This window comes from Alexandromys fortis, unplaced genomic scaffold (assembly GCF_014885135.2).
Source record: "Alexandromys fortis isolate MF-2015 unplaced genomic scaffold, M_Fortis_MF-2015_v1.1 scaffold_114, whole genome shotgun sequence".
Lineage (NCBI taxonomy): Eukaryota > Metazoa > Chordata > Mammalia > Rodentia > Cricetidae > Alexandromys > Alexandromys fortis.
In genome coordinates, this window is record NW_026068046.1 from 1,332,693 (window position 1) to 1,353,184 (window position 20,492).

The window sequence follows — 20,492 nt, forward strand, 5'->3', positions numbered from 1 at the left end:
TACCACAACTGGCTTGTCACTTGGGTTTTAAAGTTTGGTTAAGTTGTCCTTGTTGTCTGTTTGTGAAATGATTGTTCTGAAAAGAAAAGAAATAAGATGAAAAAGTTTTGAGAAGGGTAATTTTGAACTTTGTATATGGATCAGAAGCCCTCTCGACAGCAAGGGACAAACCTCCAATTTATGCACCAGTAGGCTTATTCACTGCTTTACTTTAGTAATTCTAGATTCAGCTATAGTTTAACTATACAATGTTCAAATAATTTATGGTCTTCTTGTGATACACTGAATAATTCATACCATTATTTCTTCCAGGAAAATTAATGGCCTTAAGGTACTGAGCTTTCTTCTGTTTCCTGTGAATATTTAGTAGAAACAATACTTGATCATCCTTTTTAGAGGAGGATGCCTAGCCCAAACAGAATCCTATAAGAACATGAAGTGTTCTAGAATTGCTATAAAGATAGTTGATTCTGTATTACTGAGAGAAAGAAGCTGTTACTTAAATGCAGGGTACAAATACAACCATAGCTGTGGTACATAGCTTTGTTTTTATACAATTACAGTATAATGAAAATACTAACTTGGTTTCAGAATAGACTAAAATTTGGTGAGATATTATATAGCTCTACCACATGGAGTGTAGATTGCTCAGTCGAATGTGCCCCACTGTTTCTACAAGCTAGACATCTTTCCTGCTTGAGACTCATCTACTTGCTGCAGAATCCTCAAACACAGCATTCTCAGCATGAAAATTCTCTCCTATTCCCATAGTCGCCCAATATCTCCACCAGCTTTAACCCTTTGTCTGCCCTACTAGCATCTAGTTGAATAAGCAAGTCCGTAGAAATGTCCTTGATTCTTTTATTTCATTGTCAGTTGTTCAAGGCTGAGGTAAGAATAGAAAGAGAATTTAGCACAACTGAAATTATATCATTTCTCACAATGTCACCAGCAGCAGGAAAAGCAACTCAATGTTGACAGCAGTGCAACCTGAAGAATCTCGTGCAGAGTCTCTGGGGATCTCTGATTAAGTCTATTCAAGTCTCTGGTGGCTAGCACAGCAGAGAATTTTCAGCAAAATCACAATAAAGCAGGGTCAGTGTTTGTTGATTACGCAGAAATACAAGACACACATGAATAGAATCAAGCTGATAGAGCAGAGAGATGCCCATGTAAGTAGTAGCCAAACATGTTATTTAGAGACTTGAACATTGTTTAGGCTGAAACTACATGTAGATTGTATGGGATGCATGTTCTTATTTTTGTTCTCCACTTATTTCTACCTTTGAAGAGGAAACTTATTCAGGCACATTGTTCAGGCTCAAAGTAGAAAATAGAGTGCTACTAGCAACAAAATAGTCACCAAATGGACCTCTACTTATACATAGGCCACAATGAAATTGTACTTAAGGTATACTTTACTGAATATTTTTATGATCTCAATTGAGATGTTTCTCAAAAGGGGTCTCATGTACTATAAATGCAGATGAAAAGCATGGACAAGTGCTGGGGGATTACCCTCTGTATGCTGTGAATACCACTGGTTAATAAAGAAACTGCTTTGAACATATAGCAGAGCAGGGCAGAGTAGAGCTAAGTGGGAAAACTAAACTTAATACTGGTAGAAAGGAGGCAAAGTCAGGAGAAGCCATGGAGCTGCTGGGCACAGATGTAAGCTGCCAGCCAGAACCTTGCCAGTAGGCCACAAACCTCGTGGTAAAATATAAAATAATGAAGATGGGTTAATTCTAGATTTAAGAGCTAGCTAGCAATATGCTTAAACTATTTGTCAAACAGTATTGAAATAATATACTTTCTGAGTGATTATTTTGGTTCTGGGAAGTTGGGAAAAACAAGCAGACTCCTACAACAAATTGGCACTCTAACATGTGCTAGCTAAATCCACTTAAAACCTGAGAGAGCTTGAGAAGGAATTCTAGGCACAAAATAACAGAGTTATGCATTACTTAATGCCATGGATCATTTAAGAGAGGTTTTCCTGAATCAGCAGTTGCAGAAAAAGCCACATGGTTTTGAATAGGCAGCTTCCTGTGCCATGCTGCCAGCATAAACTCTTTTGGAAGATCTGGCTAAGGAGCATTTAAATGTGGTTTGTGGGGGCTGGAGAGATGGCTCAGTGGTTAAGAGCACTGGCTGCTCTTCCAGAGGTCCTGAGTTTAATTCCCAGCAACCACATGGTGACTCAACCACCTGTAATGAGATCTGGTGTCCTCTTCTGGCCTGAGGGCATACATGCAGGCTGAACACTGTATACATAATAAATCTTTTAAAAAATAAATAAATGTGGTTTGTGAACAGATTGCTACAACTTGTAAAATGGGAACACAGACATGCTGCTCCCAACCATGGATCTGGGGTTGAGAAAATGGCTCTCAGAGGCAATGAACAGACCTCTCACATGTTGGACTATGTGGAGCCAACAGGCAAAGCAGTCTTAGTCATACTATTGTTGCTTAGCTTTTTAAAATGTGATTCTGGTCAGAAAAGGATTAAAGATATGCAATAAGGAGAAATGCAGAAGATAAAGACCTTTAAATGGGTGACAGTGTTAGAAAAATGTATGTAGGCTTGGGAGAGAGAAGAAAAAGAGTATAGAGAATTAGAAAAAGAAAAATCATTTAAAAAATAAAAAAGTCTTTAAAGAGACAGGTTATAGACAGTCATATATTAAAGGAGTAAAGATAATAAAATAAATATTAAAAAGTAAAAGAGTTAAAAAAAACATGTAAAGATGGAAAATACACAGAATGTCTGGATTATTGTGTTTTCTTTGAAATTTTTTACTGTGAAGGAGCTAAGTAACAGACATATATGTTTAAAAGGTCTCTTGACGTTAGAATTTGGGTTCAAGGATTTGTTGCTTTGGAAAAGAGGTTCTTCTTGTCTCCACAGAGGATGAGAACCTGTGGAATCCTTCCAGAATAATGTGGTTTAATGGAACAAGAGCCCCTGAAAAGTCATGATGAACACCCCTAAAATTACTCTGCCCAACAAAAGCAGGAATCAGTTTGGTGAGAATTATACCCATATTCCCAAATATTGTTTATACAGGTTTCTTTACATTTAAAGGGGGATATGCTATAGAGATCTACATTGGTATGTATCTTGGTTTATTGATACAAATTTCAGGTCAATTTAGTTATATATGTATTATTCTGCTCTTGATTATGATACTGTGTTTGTACAGCTCATTTAAAAATGTAATGTATAATTAAGAAATACAGGTTAATAGATAATCATCTGTAATAGTCAAGCTTGTAGTCATGTTAGTTAGGTTATATGTAATATATATATATCAGTTAGATAGGTATTCTTCAAATGTTTCAGAGACCTTCTAAATATGGTATTTAAAATATTTTATGAGCTTAAAACTTTTTATAACAATGAGACACATCTGCTCCTGGCACCATTAATCTACTTCAAGAGGATGATGGGCATTGAAGAGGCTCCTAATGGAGTTTGTTAGCCATCTGGACAAGAAACTGCTCTTGCCTGGACTGCTTGATGCAATGGACATGCAGGACCCACAGAGAAATGACTGTTCAACTTGCCTAAAGGTGAGATGATGCTTCAGAGTTCTTGCTTCATGAAAGAGACTGCCAGACATTCTGCAGGATACAGAAGAACATGACCGACAAACTGCCAACATAGGCAGAACTGTCTTTGAAATTTCCTGCTTCATGGAAAATCCTGCTGGATACTATGGGACTGTAGGCTGAAGGTGGATGCCCCCAAAATACAGAAGAACTTTGGGTGACTCTCCAGACAGCAAGATGTCTCTGTCATTTCTAGAGTTTTGGAAGTTGTTTACAATGTACTTCCTGTTTACTTAGGTAATATTATATCCTTCTTTAGTCTTTGATGGGGTTGAAGAATAGTTATAGTTTTCCTTAGTTATGATAAAAGATAACATAGATATAAGTAGTATAAGTATATTTCTTGCTTGATACCTGCTTTGTTATATGTAATTTTACTATGTTAAAGTTAAAAAAAAAAAAAACCTTCCTTTTTATTCTAGCCAGAACCTTGTCAGTAGGCCACGAGCCTCATGGTAAAATACAAAATAATGGAGATGGGTTAATTCTAGGTGTAAGAGCTAGCTAGCAACATGATTAAGCTATTGGCCAAACAGTATTTACAAATAATATAGTTTCTGAGTGATTATTTCAGTTCTGGGTGGCCAGGCGAACAAAAGCTTCCTACAACAGATGAGCCTCTTGGCTGCTGGATTTGGTTCCAGTTCCCAGCAAATGCAGAGGACTGTGGATTGCTATTATTTCTGTGAGTTTATCTTATAATAAAGAAACCTTTGTTATATTCTATTCCAGTCTATTTTGGAAGTCTTTTGTGTGTCAATAAAGATCAAAAAATCTGATTAGAAAGCAAATGACACCTTTCTTTAGTTAGTAGTGGATAAATAAACTTGTAAGTTTTGTCTAAATGTGGGTATTACCCTCCAACCATAGCAAAAATTCTAAACTAGTCTTCTTTCACTACTCTTTCAAACTATTTTCACACCAGCTAAGCAAGCCTGTCCGGCTATTCTCAGAAACCTTTATTATACAACTAATAAAGATTTTTATAATCTCTTAGTGTGTGTGTGTGTGTGTGTGTGTATATGTGTGTGCTATGTGTGTGATAAGTAACCTCTATGCCTAGAAAAAATGTGATAAGGGTTTACCATGAGTCTATAGAGTGATGAAACAAATAGGCATTATTACATTTATTCCATGAATTTTTATGAGGAATAAATAAGATATGAAAGATCCTCTAAACACAGTAACTACTTAACAAGTAGCAATTATTATGGGAGTGAGTAGTAGTAATTAGAACTTTCCACAAGACCTCTTTTCCCTTCCCAAAAATATGTTCTTTCCTTTCTTACAAGGACAAATGCATGTTTCAGTAAGTTCCCAAACTTTAGCAATGAACAGAGAAGGAAAACCAACTGGGGATTAGAACTAGCATGGCTTGCTTCCAGTTCTTCTGATGTGTTCCTAATTCGTGCCCTCAAAATGGCTATGGCTTACTCACTCAGCATGTCTAAGAAAAACTTGAAACCAAACTGACCCACAGATGGTTTCTATTGGGCCCACACAATGTTTTAAAAATATTGTTGTATCAGTTGCCAGTATTTTTAAATCAGAAGCTATCATACAAAATACTGTTTCTAGTTGCATTGAAATTTTAAATCTAGCATCAACTACACTCATACTCTTGCTTAACAGAATAGTAGCTGCCACTTTTAGATGGAATGTGAGCTTACCGTTCCTCATCATTTACATCCTAGATCAAATGACATTTGTAACTTTATTGATGATTTTTCTAATAATTGTGAAAAATATTTTTATACTAGCATAAACCATCTGAAGCTGGAGACTTTGTAAAGAGAGATGTTTATTAAGTCACATTTTTGGAGACTGAAATTTCACAATAGATTCCCCTACCTGCTCAGCCTATGGATAACATCACAATGATAAAAGCATTCATGGACGATATCACATATTGAGGCAGGAAGCCAGAGAGAGATTAAGGCATAGGTCTCAATCTTCAGGAACTAGTCAGAGTCTCATAAAAGATAAATTGATCCTTTTCAAGATGACACAGCTAATGACCTAACCAACTCTTCCTAGTCCCCAGATCTTAATAGTCTCACCATCTCCACACTGCAGCTCTGGGGTTTACAGGACTATATTTTTCTGGTAAAATGGGCAATTACAACTAACCATGACACTCATTGGCAGGCTCTTTCCAGCCCTCACAGTCATTATGAAGAAAGTCTTTTGTACATAAAAGATTCAATGGAAAACTGCAAAATAAGGGTATTAGACATGGCAAAACTGAACTGAAAAAAATAACCAAAATGAAGAATTGGTCACCATGACACCTGCTTTAGAAGTAGGGTTAAAAACAGTGATTTAAGTTTAATCAAAAGATACTCAATAACAATAGAAAAGTATATTGAAGAATAAAAGTCACTGAGAAAACTAAAACAAAAAAAAACACAAAACCTTATACAATATGGCAAAGCGCTAATGGTATCACAGAAGTCACTTTGAAACCTAGTGTAAAAGTCAAAATACTAAAAATAAACATATCTATAAAATCATTATTACATATTTTAAATGTTATTAAAATAATTAAAATATATTATACAGTATAACACGTGATTAATAGTACTATATTGTATTATTGAAATTTGTTGACAAATTATGTCTTATGTTAGACAGTCTGATCATAAGATAATAAAGGGAGAAAAAAATTTGAAGGTGATAAATGTGTTTATAAACTTGCTTTTGATAATACAATTTCTAATTACAATTTATGCATATAAATTATTCAGTATATCAAAATATTTCAATAAAATGAGCTCTTCTAACATGGATACTCAACACCATCTTATGGCCTTCTTCTGACATGGGCATAGACGCACAAACCTGCAAACACAGGTGCCCATACACTTACTGGTATAATTATAACAATTTGCCCATCCATGTTCCAGTAAATAACCACCCACCAGAGCCCACAGAAGCAATCCTAAGTAAATGCAGTGTGTCAGATACATAGAAAAGATCACAAAAGTAGGAGGAAAACTTGTAGGAAAGAAAAAGTAACTCAGTGGGAAAGGGAGTAGAAAACAGAATGGAGGCTGAAAATGACTCAAACTCTTTATATGCATGTATGAAACTGGAAGAGATAAAAATGAATAGTTAGATTTCTAAAGTTTAAAAATATTAGCCTATCCCTTTGTTGTCAGCTCGAATCATCAGATTTTTAAAAATTCTCTATTGAATCAAACTATAGTTCTCTCTCTCTCTCTCTCTCTCTCTCTCTCTCTCTCTCTCTCTCTCTCTCTCAATTCTATTTCAAATCTTTGGAGCAACAAAACACAAACTTCATTTTCAAAATCATATGATAAATTATTCCCATTTTTATATGATTTTTAACTAAACATTGCAACAACCCAACTACAAATAGCAGACAAAAACCACTGCAATAAACTGATTAGGAATTTACAGACCAGAGCAACGAGGTGGAGGCGGGAGTGATCTGCAAGCGAAACATTCACCATGAGTCTTTTCAATAAACCCAAGAGTGAGATGACCCCAGAGGAGCTGCAGAGGCGGGAGGAGGAATTCAACACACGTCCCCTCTCGGTGCTCACACAGTTAGTCAAGAACAACACACACGTGCTCATTAATTGTTGCAACAACAAGAAGCTCCTGGGACTGGTGAAGGCCTTTAACAGGCACTGCAACATGGTGCTGGAGAAGGAGATGTGGACTGAGGTCCCCAAGAGAGGCCAGGGCAAGAAGACATCCAAGCCTGTCAACAAAGACCGCTACATCTCCAATATATTCCTGCGCAAGGACTCAGTCATCTTGGTGCAATGGAACCTGAACCGTTCATTGCCGGCAAGTAGAGTAGTGGCCTCTTCCCTCTATAAGAGTCTGCTCCCTGCCGAGCCCTGCCCAATGGGATGGAAATAAAACCCTATGATTTTGTTAAAAAAAAATCACACTTTAGGAGAGAATACTCTCCTCCAATCTTGACTTTCTCTGTGATGAATCTGCAAAGTATAAAAGGCTATATTTCTCAATGAGCTTCTTAAAGAAATGAATGAGTGCTACTCAAGCGCAAATCAAACAATCAGGCAATCAAAGGAAGGAAAATCCCAATAGTTTGAAATACAAAACTATTCTGTGGTTTCTGATTCTTCAATGGCTTGTGAGTGGTGATAATTTTTCCTTCATGGACAAATTTGAGGAATGAGCAATACTGCTAAGATTCAAAAATGGAAAGTTGCTTATAGCAACCATTATTTCATCACAATTAACCACAAACTAATGGGTTTGGATTTTTAAATATTACCTCTCTTTTTTCTATCATAATTTTCAACTTAATTATAAAAAATCACTATGGAAGCCTACCTGTAAATTGTGGTTTCAATCTCTTGGAAATGCTTAGCCACATCAGTATTATAAGAAACTTAAACTTCTCATAAAGTGTCCTGTTAACTGCTGCTAACAGGATTTTCCAAAAGACCTCTCTGGGAGCTGCCACTGCATAAATATCACATTTCTTAAACCTTCCAGGTAGCAAAATAAAATAACAAATATATTTCCATTTCATTAAATGTTCCTAAAATCCGCATTAGGAATGCATTATGCATTTTCTCTTTCTCTTGCACAATGTGCAACAAGGTAACGGTATTAAAGGGAGGAGATTAAGATGTGATTATGAATTTCCCCACTGAGTGATTTTAAATAAATCGATCTTCAGAATCTATTTTCATTTAATTCTAGAACAGGTTATTATTGGCAAAAGGAGATAAATGACAGTCACAGCCACACCTCCAGCCTACATTCAGTGATTAAATTTTCAAAATTTGTCAATGAGTATTATAAATAATTTCTATTCCTATCTATGCAACAGTTGGTGAAAACATTAATGTCTGATTTCTCTAGAAAGATTTATTAATAATGACTCATTAGTGAGAAATAACCAAAACAATCAGGATTCAATGAGAAAGATAGCTTATTGTCAAACATGAAATTTAAAATATTTTGTCATTTATGAGAAAACTTCAACATTGGTAAAAATCCCTTCAGTTCTGATATTATTTGTAGAGAGAAGTTTTTGTCTTGTCTAGTTCCACAACTGTTCAGTCCCAAAGAAACACACAGAGGTTTATATAAATTATAAACTGTTTGACTTATCAGCTCATGTTTATTGTTAACTATCTCTTACAATTTAAATTAACTCATAATTCTTTTCTATGATCAGCCATATGACTTTGTACCTTTTCTCAGTGAGGCATTCTCAACTTGTTTCCTCTGCGTCTGGCTGGTGACCTGCTCTCTCTGCCTTTCCTCTACCCAGAATTCTCTTAGTCTGTTTACCCCACCTATACTTTTCCCATGCGGTTACTGGACAATCAGCATTTTATTAAACCAATATGAGTGACAAATCTTTACAGTATACAAATAAATTATTCCTCAGCATTTTTTAGCTAAAAGCTTTTTGTGTGGATTTAGGAGCCTAAGCTTATGAAATGAATATATTCTGACTTTCTAGCTTTTCCCTAAATTATCTCAAATGTATGTGTGTATGCATATATGTATGTATGTATGTATGTATATATATATGTATACACACACATATATTTACATTAGTTCAGGAAAAGCTACATGTTATTTGTGACCAAATGGTTTCCAGGCAGAGAGCTATTAGTTTCTAGATTTAGCTGGTGAGTGATATTGAGCAGATCAATCAGTTTCTCTAGAATTCTGTTTCTCCAATTCACCATCTGAAATCTAAGTGTAGTTTTTAAGGGCCCTTTCAAGGTCAATAGTCATCAAAACCTTTCCCGTGTGTATTGATTATGTGATAGTCACTATTTAATTTCTATTTCATCGAGATTAGAAAATCAGCTTTGATTGCATGACTTATCTTGCATGTAAAGTTCTTTCCATTACTGTAATAAGTAGCCAAGATAAATCAACTGATGAAATAAAAAATGATTTTCCCTTCTAGTTTTTATGCTATAATCCATCACTGATTGTATATTATCACAAGCAGCACATGTTAAAAAAAAAACTGTGTACCCCATTGCCAGAAAGTAAAAAGATAGAAAGTCATCAATATCATACACTTACTTGGGAGTATCATATCTCCCAATGATTGGCAATGACTGGAAGGTCTTATAATGGACTCTGCTTTATATTATTATTGCAACCTCCCAATAGTTTCAAGCAATGGAATAATTCTTTAATATATTATACTTTGTGAGACAATCCAGATGCAAACTATAGTGTTCTCTTCTTAGGTAGAAAAGGCCTGAGCCCATTTCATAATACAAAGTATATCGGTTTTACAGTCATCAAAATCTAAACTGTTTCATCATTGCAAAAAAAAAAAAAAGCCCATATCCAAAATCTTCTCTGAGAATCAACGCTGTCATAAATACCAGTAAAAGTTAGAAAAAGAATCACATACCTGCAAGATAAAGTGGTTTAGGGGAAACTGCCTGCTTTCCTAGGGAAATAAATTAGGAAGTAATGAAGGAGCAGAACAAAAGAACATTAAAATTCATCAAGGCATATATTAAATCCAAGATCTATACATTTGGCGTTTGCAACACATTTTCGTGGGATGTGTGCTTCAAAATGATCAGGCCGTCAGTTCAACTCCCATTTCTTCGCTAACTGGAGCCAACGTGCTTTCTTTTCTTGGACAGTTTTTCACACTATTCAGAGCTATTCTTTGCAGGTGTTGCACATTCTTGCATCTCTGACTTTCTAGCATCACCACTGCAGTTTCAGCTTCATTTTCACAGTTCCATCTATTGCTCTGTCAGGTGTTGTTTGTTAGAATTATGACCCTAGATCTCATTGCCTGGTCTCCCAAACTTTCCTTTGCAAACTCGGTAGATATCTCATGACCTTGTGCATGTATTCATAACTATTAACAGTGATTCAAAGAAGTGGGGTGTCCTTGAAGACAATAAAGACTGTCTAGCCTCCAGTAGGCTGTAGGACATAGGACTAGGTTCCTGAAAAATTAGTAGACACTGAGGCCACCCCTTGACAATTGCTTCCAAGTTCTTATTCTGAAAATTTGAAAAGTGGAATGGGATTAACAGACAATGGAAAGACACATTTCTACCTTTTCTCTAGAGGCTTTTTATAAGACTCATGTCAGAAATTATTTTAATAGGTAGCCCATCCACAAGGAGTCCAGGTGCCTCTAAGTTTCGATCATATCCTTGTGTGTAGTTTCCAGGCAGGGTACTAATTTAAGGAAAGAGAATTAGGACAAAATCAAGGACATGTCAGCTTCCAGCCAAGAACAACAGTCAAAGCTGTTCACTTTTAGGGTCCTCAACCTTAAAGCTTCACAATCAGTTGCTATTTCCTGTGTTCATCAGTAGTATTAGGTAGGCAATCCTAATGTATAGTAATAGTATGACCTGGACCTTCTTGAACGATACATAAAGGGGTCTCAATCAGTAGCTAGCAACAGATCATCAGCTTTACACACACAGAGAATTCCAAATCATTCCAGATGACTGCAACTTGTAAATGTCTTTTCTAAACTTTCCTCTTATGTACCTTTGAGCCTATCATAAGTAAAGCAATATCAACTCCTAATATGCCTTCAATTGTCATAGTATAAAGGAGTTGGCATTCATTTTCTAAGACAGAGTCTCAATACAGAGGGGATAATAGTGTCAGACTTGCCATGTAATCCAGACTAGCTTAGAATTTATGAACCCCCTTGCTCAGTGTACACTACCATGCCCAACTTACACTTTACTATGAACGAAATTCTCCTCGGCAAATGTGCCTTTCTTGTCTGCCTCATTGGTCCCATTTCCTTTTTAGTCAAACAATAAAAGGTTAGCTGCTCTGTTTTTCACTCCTCACTTGCATTTGAAATTTGGCTAATAGCAGCCCATAATACCTTTTCAGCTTTCTGAATGCTGTGTTGGGCTGAAGCTTCCTGTACCAGATTTACTTGTTTGCCATCTTGAAGTTCAACCTCAAATCTTGGGGCTTGGACAAAGTACTTGCAAATTCTGTGCCATGGTGTAAAAGCCATGACCTCACTGTGTTTCATTGTTGAGTCAAACTACAACACCTTTAAAATGCCTCACCAAATGATCAAGTCTTTGAACTCAGAAAGAAGTTTCTACAAGGCACTGAGTTGATTTATTATTTTTTCTTTTTAAATTTTTATTGCTTTATAAATAATACCATTCAAAATTTCCACTTCCTCCCCTCCTTCTATTTCCCTCCCACTCCCCGTTCCCCCTCCTCCCTCCTCCCTCCAGTCATAAGAGATCAGAGCACTGGACTGAGCTCCCAAGGTCCAGTTGAAGAGCAGAAGGAGGGAGAAGATGACCAAGGAAGTCAGGACCATTAGGGGTTGGTTCAACCACTGAGACAGTGTGACTGATCTAATGGGAGCTCACCAAAGCCAGCTGGACTGGAATTGAATGAGCATGTGATCAGACCGGACTCTCTGAATGTGGATGACAATGGAGGCTGGCTGGTTTTATTATTTTTAAATATTATTGGTTTCAAGGCCCTTAGAAAAAGTCATGTGTGGAGTTTCTTCTATAAAACAAAACTAAATCCACATGAATGGTAAACTAAAAAAGGACAAACTCCTTTAAAGATTACTATTTGTAAATTATCTCAAGGGCTAATACAGTCTACTTCATCCAAAAATCTACTTAGGGTTGGGTTCCTGAATTTGCCATCCCTTTGGCTAGTGGCTAGAACTGACTGATAGGTATGGCAATTCCCACAGTGGGGAGCTTGTATGAAAGGAATTACTAGCTTTGAAAACATAGCTATTAACCTTGAGCATCTTTAATCGCCCACAAATTAAGCATAAGCACCCTTAAGCTCCCAGTGATTAACCTTTATTACCCCTTGTTGCTCCCACAGGCTCTCATACTTACTTAAAAACAAAACAGCAGAATGACAAACTGTAATACTGTTAACCTTTTCATAGTGTTATTTTGGTTGCACTGATATAAAAATAAATACTTTGTTGACTTTGAAAACATGTTGGTTGTCACAATGAAAAAAAAAAGTATCCTAAATTGTCTAAAGTATTTAAGTCAAAGACTCTGGGCAAAACTAGATTTAGGTAAATCAGTCACCTGGCTGAAGTACGAGAAAAGTAATATACCAAGAATGAGAAGATCTGGATCTTATATCAAATTCAGCACAAATGGAACAACTTAAAAAGTCATCGGTATTCTGTGATCCTTAATCTCCTCAGTTAGAAACTGAAGATAGTTGGTTTTATTCTGGTTTTATTTTTTTCTTTCTTTCTTAACTTTTCATCTATGTTGTTCTCCGTTTTTGTTTGTTTTGTTTAGTTTTAGCTGGTTCCCATTATATAGCTCATGCTTGATCCCTATTCAGGGCTCTCTTTTTTGAGTTCTCAATATCACTGATTAATAATGTTAAATGGACCGAAAAGGATGACCAAAGACCATTTTATTAGACTTTGAGAGAAAAGCAATAGAACAAATAAGCTATAAGCCTTGCCAACCGCTAGAAGGAGGTTAGATGGATAACAGAAAGGGAGCAAGTCATGTCTTTTGAGTTAGTGCTGTGGGGTAATGCTCTTATATACTGTAAAGATTTGTCACTCGCATGGTTTAATAAAACACTGATTGGCCCATGGGGCGACAAGACTAGGAGAATTTTGGGAAGAGAAAAGGCAAAGTCACAACCCAGACACAGAGGGAAGATATCAAGCCACATGGCTAAACATAGACAAGAATTATGGTTTAATTTAAGTTATAAGAACTAGTTAAAGCCGGGCGGCGCACGCCTTTAATCCCAGCACTCAGGAGGCAGAGGCAGGTGGATCTCTGTGAGTTCGAGACCAGCCTGGTCTACAGAGCTAGTTCCAGGACAGGCTCGAAAGCCACAGAGAAAACCTGTCTCGAAAAATCAAAAAAAAAAAAAAAGAAAGAAAGACTAGTTAATAATAAGCCTGAGCTAATAGGTCAAACAGTTTATATAATTAGTATAAGCCTCTGTGTGTTCCTTTGGGACTGAATGGCTGCAGGACTCGGCAGGACAAAAACTTTGTCTGCAAATTTAGGTGGGACAGAAACTTCTGTCTATAAGTCAGGGTTCAAATAATAGGCTTGTTCAACAAAGGAGGTCAGGAAACAGCTGCCTAGTGCTGGGGGTGGGGCTGAGATAATTCTTCAGAGATAAAGTGATAATGCCCAATATCAGGGCAAGAATACTTAAGATTTGGGCCTGTATCCAAAGGAGAGATAGAGAAATAGAAAAAGGAGTGGTTTCTTGGCGGGAAGGTGTAAATATTTTATCTCAGCAAGGAGATCATATTCCTTCCATATCCTTAGCATGTCTTAAGGTGAACTAACAAATCTAAGGGGTGTTCTCCTGGCCAAATGACTGAAAAACATCTTGAAATTAACTCTTAAGGGAAGGGGCAATAGCATAGAATGTTTGGAGCAGTTCAGAACTGCATGTCTATATCCACAGCCAGACAAAGGACTCAGAATCTATTCTTTTGATCAAGAGAAAGTAGCTTTCTCTTGCTATGCTCAAATGCATCTACCTCTTTATGCAGTATTTTAAATACTAAGAAAGGACAATGATGGTGTTCCCCTTTCTAATGCTACTGGAGAAAGAGCAGGTGGGGTTCAAAGCTGTTTATAAGAGATCTTGTAGAAGGAGCTGCGAGCTGTGTTCCTGCCGCCCCAGCTCCTGGTCGCCTGGCTAGCTTATGCCCCAAAATAATGACACACAAATTGTATTCATTAAACACTGCCTGGCCCATTTCTATTAATGTGTGTAGCACCCCAAGGTGTGCTCACCGGAAAGATTTTAGCCTACGTCCATCCTGGTCGGAGCTTCATCGCGTCTGCCCGGGAGAGGGGAGCATGGCGTCTGGGCTCACTTCCTCTTTCTCCCAGCATTCTGTTCTGTTTACTCCACCCACCTAAAGACTAGCCTATCACATGGGCCAAGGCAGTTTCTTTATTAGCCAATGACCTTCCTTCATCAAGATCTGTCCATCCTCAGTGGCTTTGAAGCCTGGTAATGACTACCTGGTTTCTTAAGAGGTTAATTTGAAACTCACCCAGACTAGCACTGAAATCACAATCATCCATCCTCAGCCTCCTTGATATATGTTATAGTAATGTGACATCATGCCTAGCAATTGACAGCAACTGTGGTAGATAATCATAATATTCATTCTAACTGTAATATTCTATGATTGCAAAATATTATTTTCTACAGTGAACTAATAGGAAGTAATTCAAACAAGCCATTTTATTTCATAATAGAATTTGAAGTCAGGTATGCCTAATTACCCTCCTGATTACATTTGGACTTTAGCTATCTACCAGCAAAAAAAAAAAAAAAAAAAAAAAAAAAAAAAAAAAAAAAAAAAAAAAAACTGGTAAATAAATCCCAAGAAGCTAAAGCACACATATTATGAAAACATAGTAGTAGCTAAGATTGTGAGCAGTTTAGACACACTCATGAGATTTTTAATAGACATTACACTTTTGCAGATTTTGATTCACATATTTAGAACTTTTGAGGTAATTTTCAATTACTAAGACATTTGGGAAAGTGCTACTAATAGTAAATATTAGTAACAGAAAAGACGGTTGTAAGCCTAAAATTGAGATGTCTTATGGCTTTGGTAAAGACAAATGCAACATGAAAGATACAATTTTTATCTAATAATCCTTGTTTAAAAATAATAGGCAAGATGTATTTCATACTAAGGAACAGTGTTTACCATATTGTTAAGAATAACAGATTTTTAAACTATTGAAAGCTATAGGCAAAATCATGGAGAAGCCATATGTGAATGAAAGAATAAGTCTAAGATAAAATTTGCATCACTTAATAGCTCTTAACAATATAAAGAGAATGAGAAATTATTCTGAAAAAAAAGAAATGTTACTTTCTATTATCAATCTTGAAATAAAATCATAAATAGTATGTAGAAAGAAAAGAACTGGTACAATGAGAGACACATAAACCAATAAAGGAACCTTAAATAAACACTTGCATGTATATTCGGTTTATCTTCAACAAAGCTTCCAAGTTTACTGAGTACAGAAAGAGCATCCTCATGTACAAGAATGAAGTTGAGCATGTATATTATACAGAAAAAAATAACTCAAAAGGTAATCAAGACTAAAACATACGACAGAAATTATAAAACTATTAGAAGAGAATTGAGCAGTTGTAATGAGCTCGAACTTGGTAATGATTGCATGGACCTAACAGCAAACACATAGGCAACAAAAACCAAAAAATTAAATAAAATTAAAAAAATAAATAGGATTAAATCAAACTAAAACATTTATATAAAGGAAAGAAAGCAATTTACAGAGTGAAAATGCATTCTACAGAATGAGGTAAGCTATATTTAAAATATAAATTTGATAAAATGTTTATATCAGTATATATAAAAAAATCATTACAACTCAAACAAACACAACACAATTGAGATGATGAAGTAATTGAATAGATATTCTTTAAAGAAATATCCACAAATATATGAAAATATAACATTGTGATCCAACAAATGCAAACCAAATCAATAATAAGATAGTATCTCATTTAGTATAAGGAAATGTAACCTATAAAATAGGAGGAAACATTTGTAAACCATGTTAGATAAGTGGTAACCTTCTGAAATGGCTACTGAAAATTCTTAACATGATAGATTCTAGAAACACTAGGAAATAGGTCTCTGTGAGGGGTAATCTTTATTTCCTTAACTGAGCTGGCAGGACCCATCCACTGATGTCAAGCTGTTCCCCAGACTCTTTAGTATGTTGTAAATGAGAGAGTAGGCTAAGCACAAGTAATCTTCACTCTTTGATTCTTGAGTTCATGATGGAGGAAGGTCATTGGTAATAAACAAACTGCCTTGGCCCATTTTGATAGGCCATCCCTTAGGTGAGTGGAGTAGGCAGAACAAAATGCTGGGAGAAAGAGGAAGTGAGCTCAGACTGAAGGGCTCTGCTCTCTGGAGCAGATGCCATGCTCCCCTCTCCCGGGCAGAAGCGATGAAGCAAGCCACCAGGTCAGACATGCTGAATCTTTCCCGGTAAGCGCACCTAGCGGTGCTACACAGATTATTAGAAATGTGCTAAATTAATACGTGAGAATTAGAAGAGGCTAGATAGAAATAGGCCAAGCAGTGTTTATAAGAATACAGTTTGTGTGTTGTTATTTAGGGGAATAAGCTAGCCAGGCGACCAGGAGCTGGGGCGGCAGGAATGCAACCCGCAGCTCCTACTACAACACAAATGGATGGAAATAGAAAACACCATCCTGAGTGAGGTAACCCAGACCCAAAAAGATGACTATGTTATGCACTCGCTTTCATTTGGATACTAGCTATAAACAAAGAATATTGAGCCTATAGTTCATGATCCTAGAGAAGCTAAGTAATAAGGTGAACCCTAAGAAAAACATATATAGATCTACCTAGAAATTTGAAATAGACAAGATCGCCTGGCAAAATTGGGAGTATGGGAGTCGGGGCAGAAAGGAGGGTGGAAGGGGAAGAGAAGAGAAGAAGGGGAGGTGCAAGGAGGACTTGAGGGAACAGGATAGTTGAGATGGAAGAAGGAAAGAGCTGAGAGTAAGAAAAGCGATATTTTGATTGAGAGAGCCATTATGGGACTAACAAGAAACCTGGCACTAGAAAAATTCCCCCAAATCCACAAAGATGACCCCAGCTAAGACCCTAAGCAATAGAGGAGAGGGTCCCAAACTTGCCTTGCCCTGTAGTCAAACTGATGCATATCTTAAATATCACCATAGAACCTTCATGCAGCAACTGATGAAAACAGAGGCAGAGACCTGCATCGGAGCACTGACTGAGCTCCCAAAGTTCAATTGAAGAGTCAGAATAATGAGAATATGAGCAAAGAGTTCAAGATTATGATGGGCACATCCACTGAAACAGTCTACCTGAGCTAATGGGAGCTCACCAACGCCAGCTAGACTGGGAAGGAACAAGCATAGGACCAAACTAGACTCTCTGAATGTGGTTGACAGTTTCATGGCTGAGGCAGACTGAGGGGCTACCTGCAGTGGCACCAGGATTTGTCCCTACTGTTTGTACTGGCTTTTTTGGAACCTATTGTCTTTGGATGGATACTTTGCTCAGCTTAGATAAAGTAGGGAGGGCCTTGGACCTTCCACAAAGCAATGTCCCTTACCCTCTCTGAAGAGTAGATTGGAATGGAGAGGAAGGGTATGTGGAATGAATGGGAGGAGGACAGGAAGTGGGAACTTGGGTTGGTATGTATAATGAAAAAAGGTAGTTTGGATTCTTTTTGAAAAGAAAATTAAGAAAATGCTTTAAAGATAATTAACATGTGGAAAATTGAAAAAGTCATCAAATCTTAGCTTGACAGAACAATTTTGACAGATTTCTGAATCAGCTTCTTTGCATAGGTAATTGGTATATTCTATGTGTAATAAGATTTAACAAAAGTTATACTGAAAGCCATAAATAACATCATGACAATGTACATATTTATAGACAATCAAATATCAACCCAATTACCACTACCATTTTCATACCTCTTATAGGTTATTACATGTGACTGGTTCTAACCAACAGATGTTTATTTTCTTTTTGTTATATTTTTATTATTTAAAACAAATTTTAAATTTAAGTACATATTGACCATATTCTCACCCCTAGTCCTCCAAGATACTCCCCCTTTCCCAACATACACAACTTTGTTATTTCACAAAAAAGCAAAAACCAAATACAACAACTGCCCTAAAACCAAACAAAATAAAAAGTACATTAAGTGAGAACAACTCTAGTAATTCTTTGATAGTTTTAAATCATGTGAAGAGGTCAAAGGTTTTATATTGCTTTAGCCTCCATGTAACCTGACTTACATTGAATTAGTATAATTGAGAAATTTTTACTTTGTTAAGTAATCAAAATTTTGTAACATAGCATAGGTTATACTCAGTTACAAATTATCAGATTAACTTTAAATGTTTCATTTAAGTAACTGTTCCCATGATCTTCTTAGATTAGGGAGATATATGTAGGCATTCTTTTGCCTTCAGCAAAGAAAAAAACTGATAATCAAACAAAGAATTGAATCCAGAGTGAGAAGAGTTCAAATATTTATCATGTGGAAGTCTAAATCCAAAAGAAGATCTAAATTTTTAACTATCAGCTTTTAGTCTTCTTTGACTCATCTTTATATCATTGCCACTTCAAAAGCTAAATGCACTGGAGTCAAAAGTACCCACTCATCTGCTTTTAGGACTAGAAGAGTTCCAAACTTCAACATAGTAGGGCTTTTTCTTATTGTAGGTGTTTGGGTGGAAAATTACCGATAGTATTACCTTGTATTATTAGTTCAAATTAAAGATGTTTACCACATTTACTAACTAGAATTACTTTCTTTAGAAACATTACTGTCCCTTTCTTTCTTATACCTCAATACACAATAGTAAATTGAATTTATGAATTGTGTTTTTATTTATAAAGTGCTTCTCTTAACCTAACACAGAAAGAGAGACAGATAGACAAGCTTCCCTATACACAGGTATAGGAGGCAATTTTTAGTCAAACATTATTTCAATGGCATTTCTCATAAATTACATTTTGTAAGTCTATCATATTTTTAAATTCTTTTGGGGAAGAGTTAAAATTAACTTTCATTGAATGGCATGAAATGTGTCAAAAAAAGTTTTATTTTCTATGAAAATTAGAGATAAAAGTAAACTAATTATAGAGTAAAAAGAGCAATTGACCTAGATATTAGCTCTAGTTACACTAGTAACTAGGCATATAGCCTTAAGTTATTTAGTTATTCTCTGGGGTCTAACTTATCACTGTTATATAAAGAGTTTTTAATTTATTTTTAATTAGCATACAAAGTAATGTGTTTCATTACAGCATTTTTGGATCTACTTTGTTCTTACTCATTTTTTTGTCTGTTCCTGTCACCCTTTCATGTACTGTATTAACCCTCTCTCTGTCTGCCTCTATTGCTCTGTCTCTCTGTCTTAGTATGTCTCTGTCTCTCTCTCATTCACAATCTATGTGGACTTTAGAACAAGAAAAAGTTTAGGGGGCAGTGATAACTGAGAAAATGAATGAGCAGAGCTGCTTCTGTAGGAGCCATCATTTTTGTCCAGGTTCTATTATCAAACACTGGATCAAGCACCATATTTATGTGGATACAAAGACTTTCCTTTTACCTGTTTCTAGACATTGACTCTACACAGTAGGAACCCTCAGTGTGGCATCATTCTGATAAAAGATGAAACTTTTGTGATGACAGGCAGTATTGGTTCAAGATCTTCCTGAAACCCTACCAACCACTTCTTAGACATTTGTGATAATCTAACTCTTTTCTATCCTTTCCCTCTCATTCCACAGTTGTCACACATGAAAATAAAATAATATAAATGTTCCTTCCATTTCTTCCAACTCAGCTTCTGTCAAAAACGCATGCCAAATTCTTTCTGAACATGTATTTCTAGGTAGATCCAACATATATTTGAAAAGAGATAAGACAACATTTTTTTGCAATTTTACGATTTGGCAATTTCTCTGCCTAAAACCATCTAATTACTTTAGTGGGAAAAAATGTTTCAATGAATTGAGTTATTTGGAATGTGGAAAAACATCATGTCTTTTTTTGTATGTAAAAGGAAATTTTATTGTTTTTTTTCAAAATATTTTGCAATATATTTTCTTTTTTTTCATTTCCATGTTTTTTTTAATTTATTAAAGATTTCTGTCTCTTCCCCACCTCCGCCTCCCCTTTCCCTCCCCCTCCCCCAATCAAGTCCCCCTCCCTCGTCAGCCCAAAGAGCAATCAGGGTTCTCTGCCCTGTGGGAAGTCCAAGGACCACCCTCCTCCATCCAGGTCTCGT

At 36.1% G+C, this 20,492-nt stretch overlaps 1 protein-coding gene across 1 annotated transcript; it reads left to right on the forward strand.

Moving 5' to 3' along the window:
* Window positions 1-7,091: 7,091 nt before the first annotated feature.
* On the forward strand, window positions 7,092-7,511 carry LOC126486575 (small nuclear ribonucleoprotein Sm D2-like). Its single transcript, XM_050118871.1, has one exon. The coding sequence runs from the start codon at window positions 7,092-7,094 to the stop codon at window positions 7,509-7,511; it is 420 nt and encodes a 139-aa protein (XP_049974828.1).
* Window positions 7,512-20,492: the final 12,981 nt, after the last annotated feature.

Coding starts and splice junctions, on each gene's coding strand:
- LOC126486575 (XM_050118871.1), top strand. CDS start 7,092: ATGAGTCTTTTCAATAAACCCAAGAGTGAGATGACCCCAGAGGAGCTG.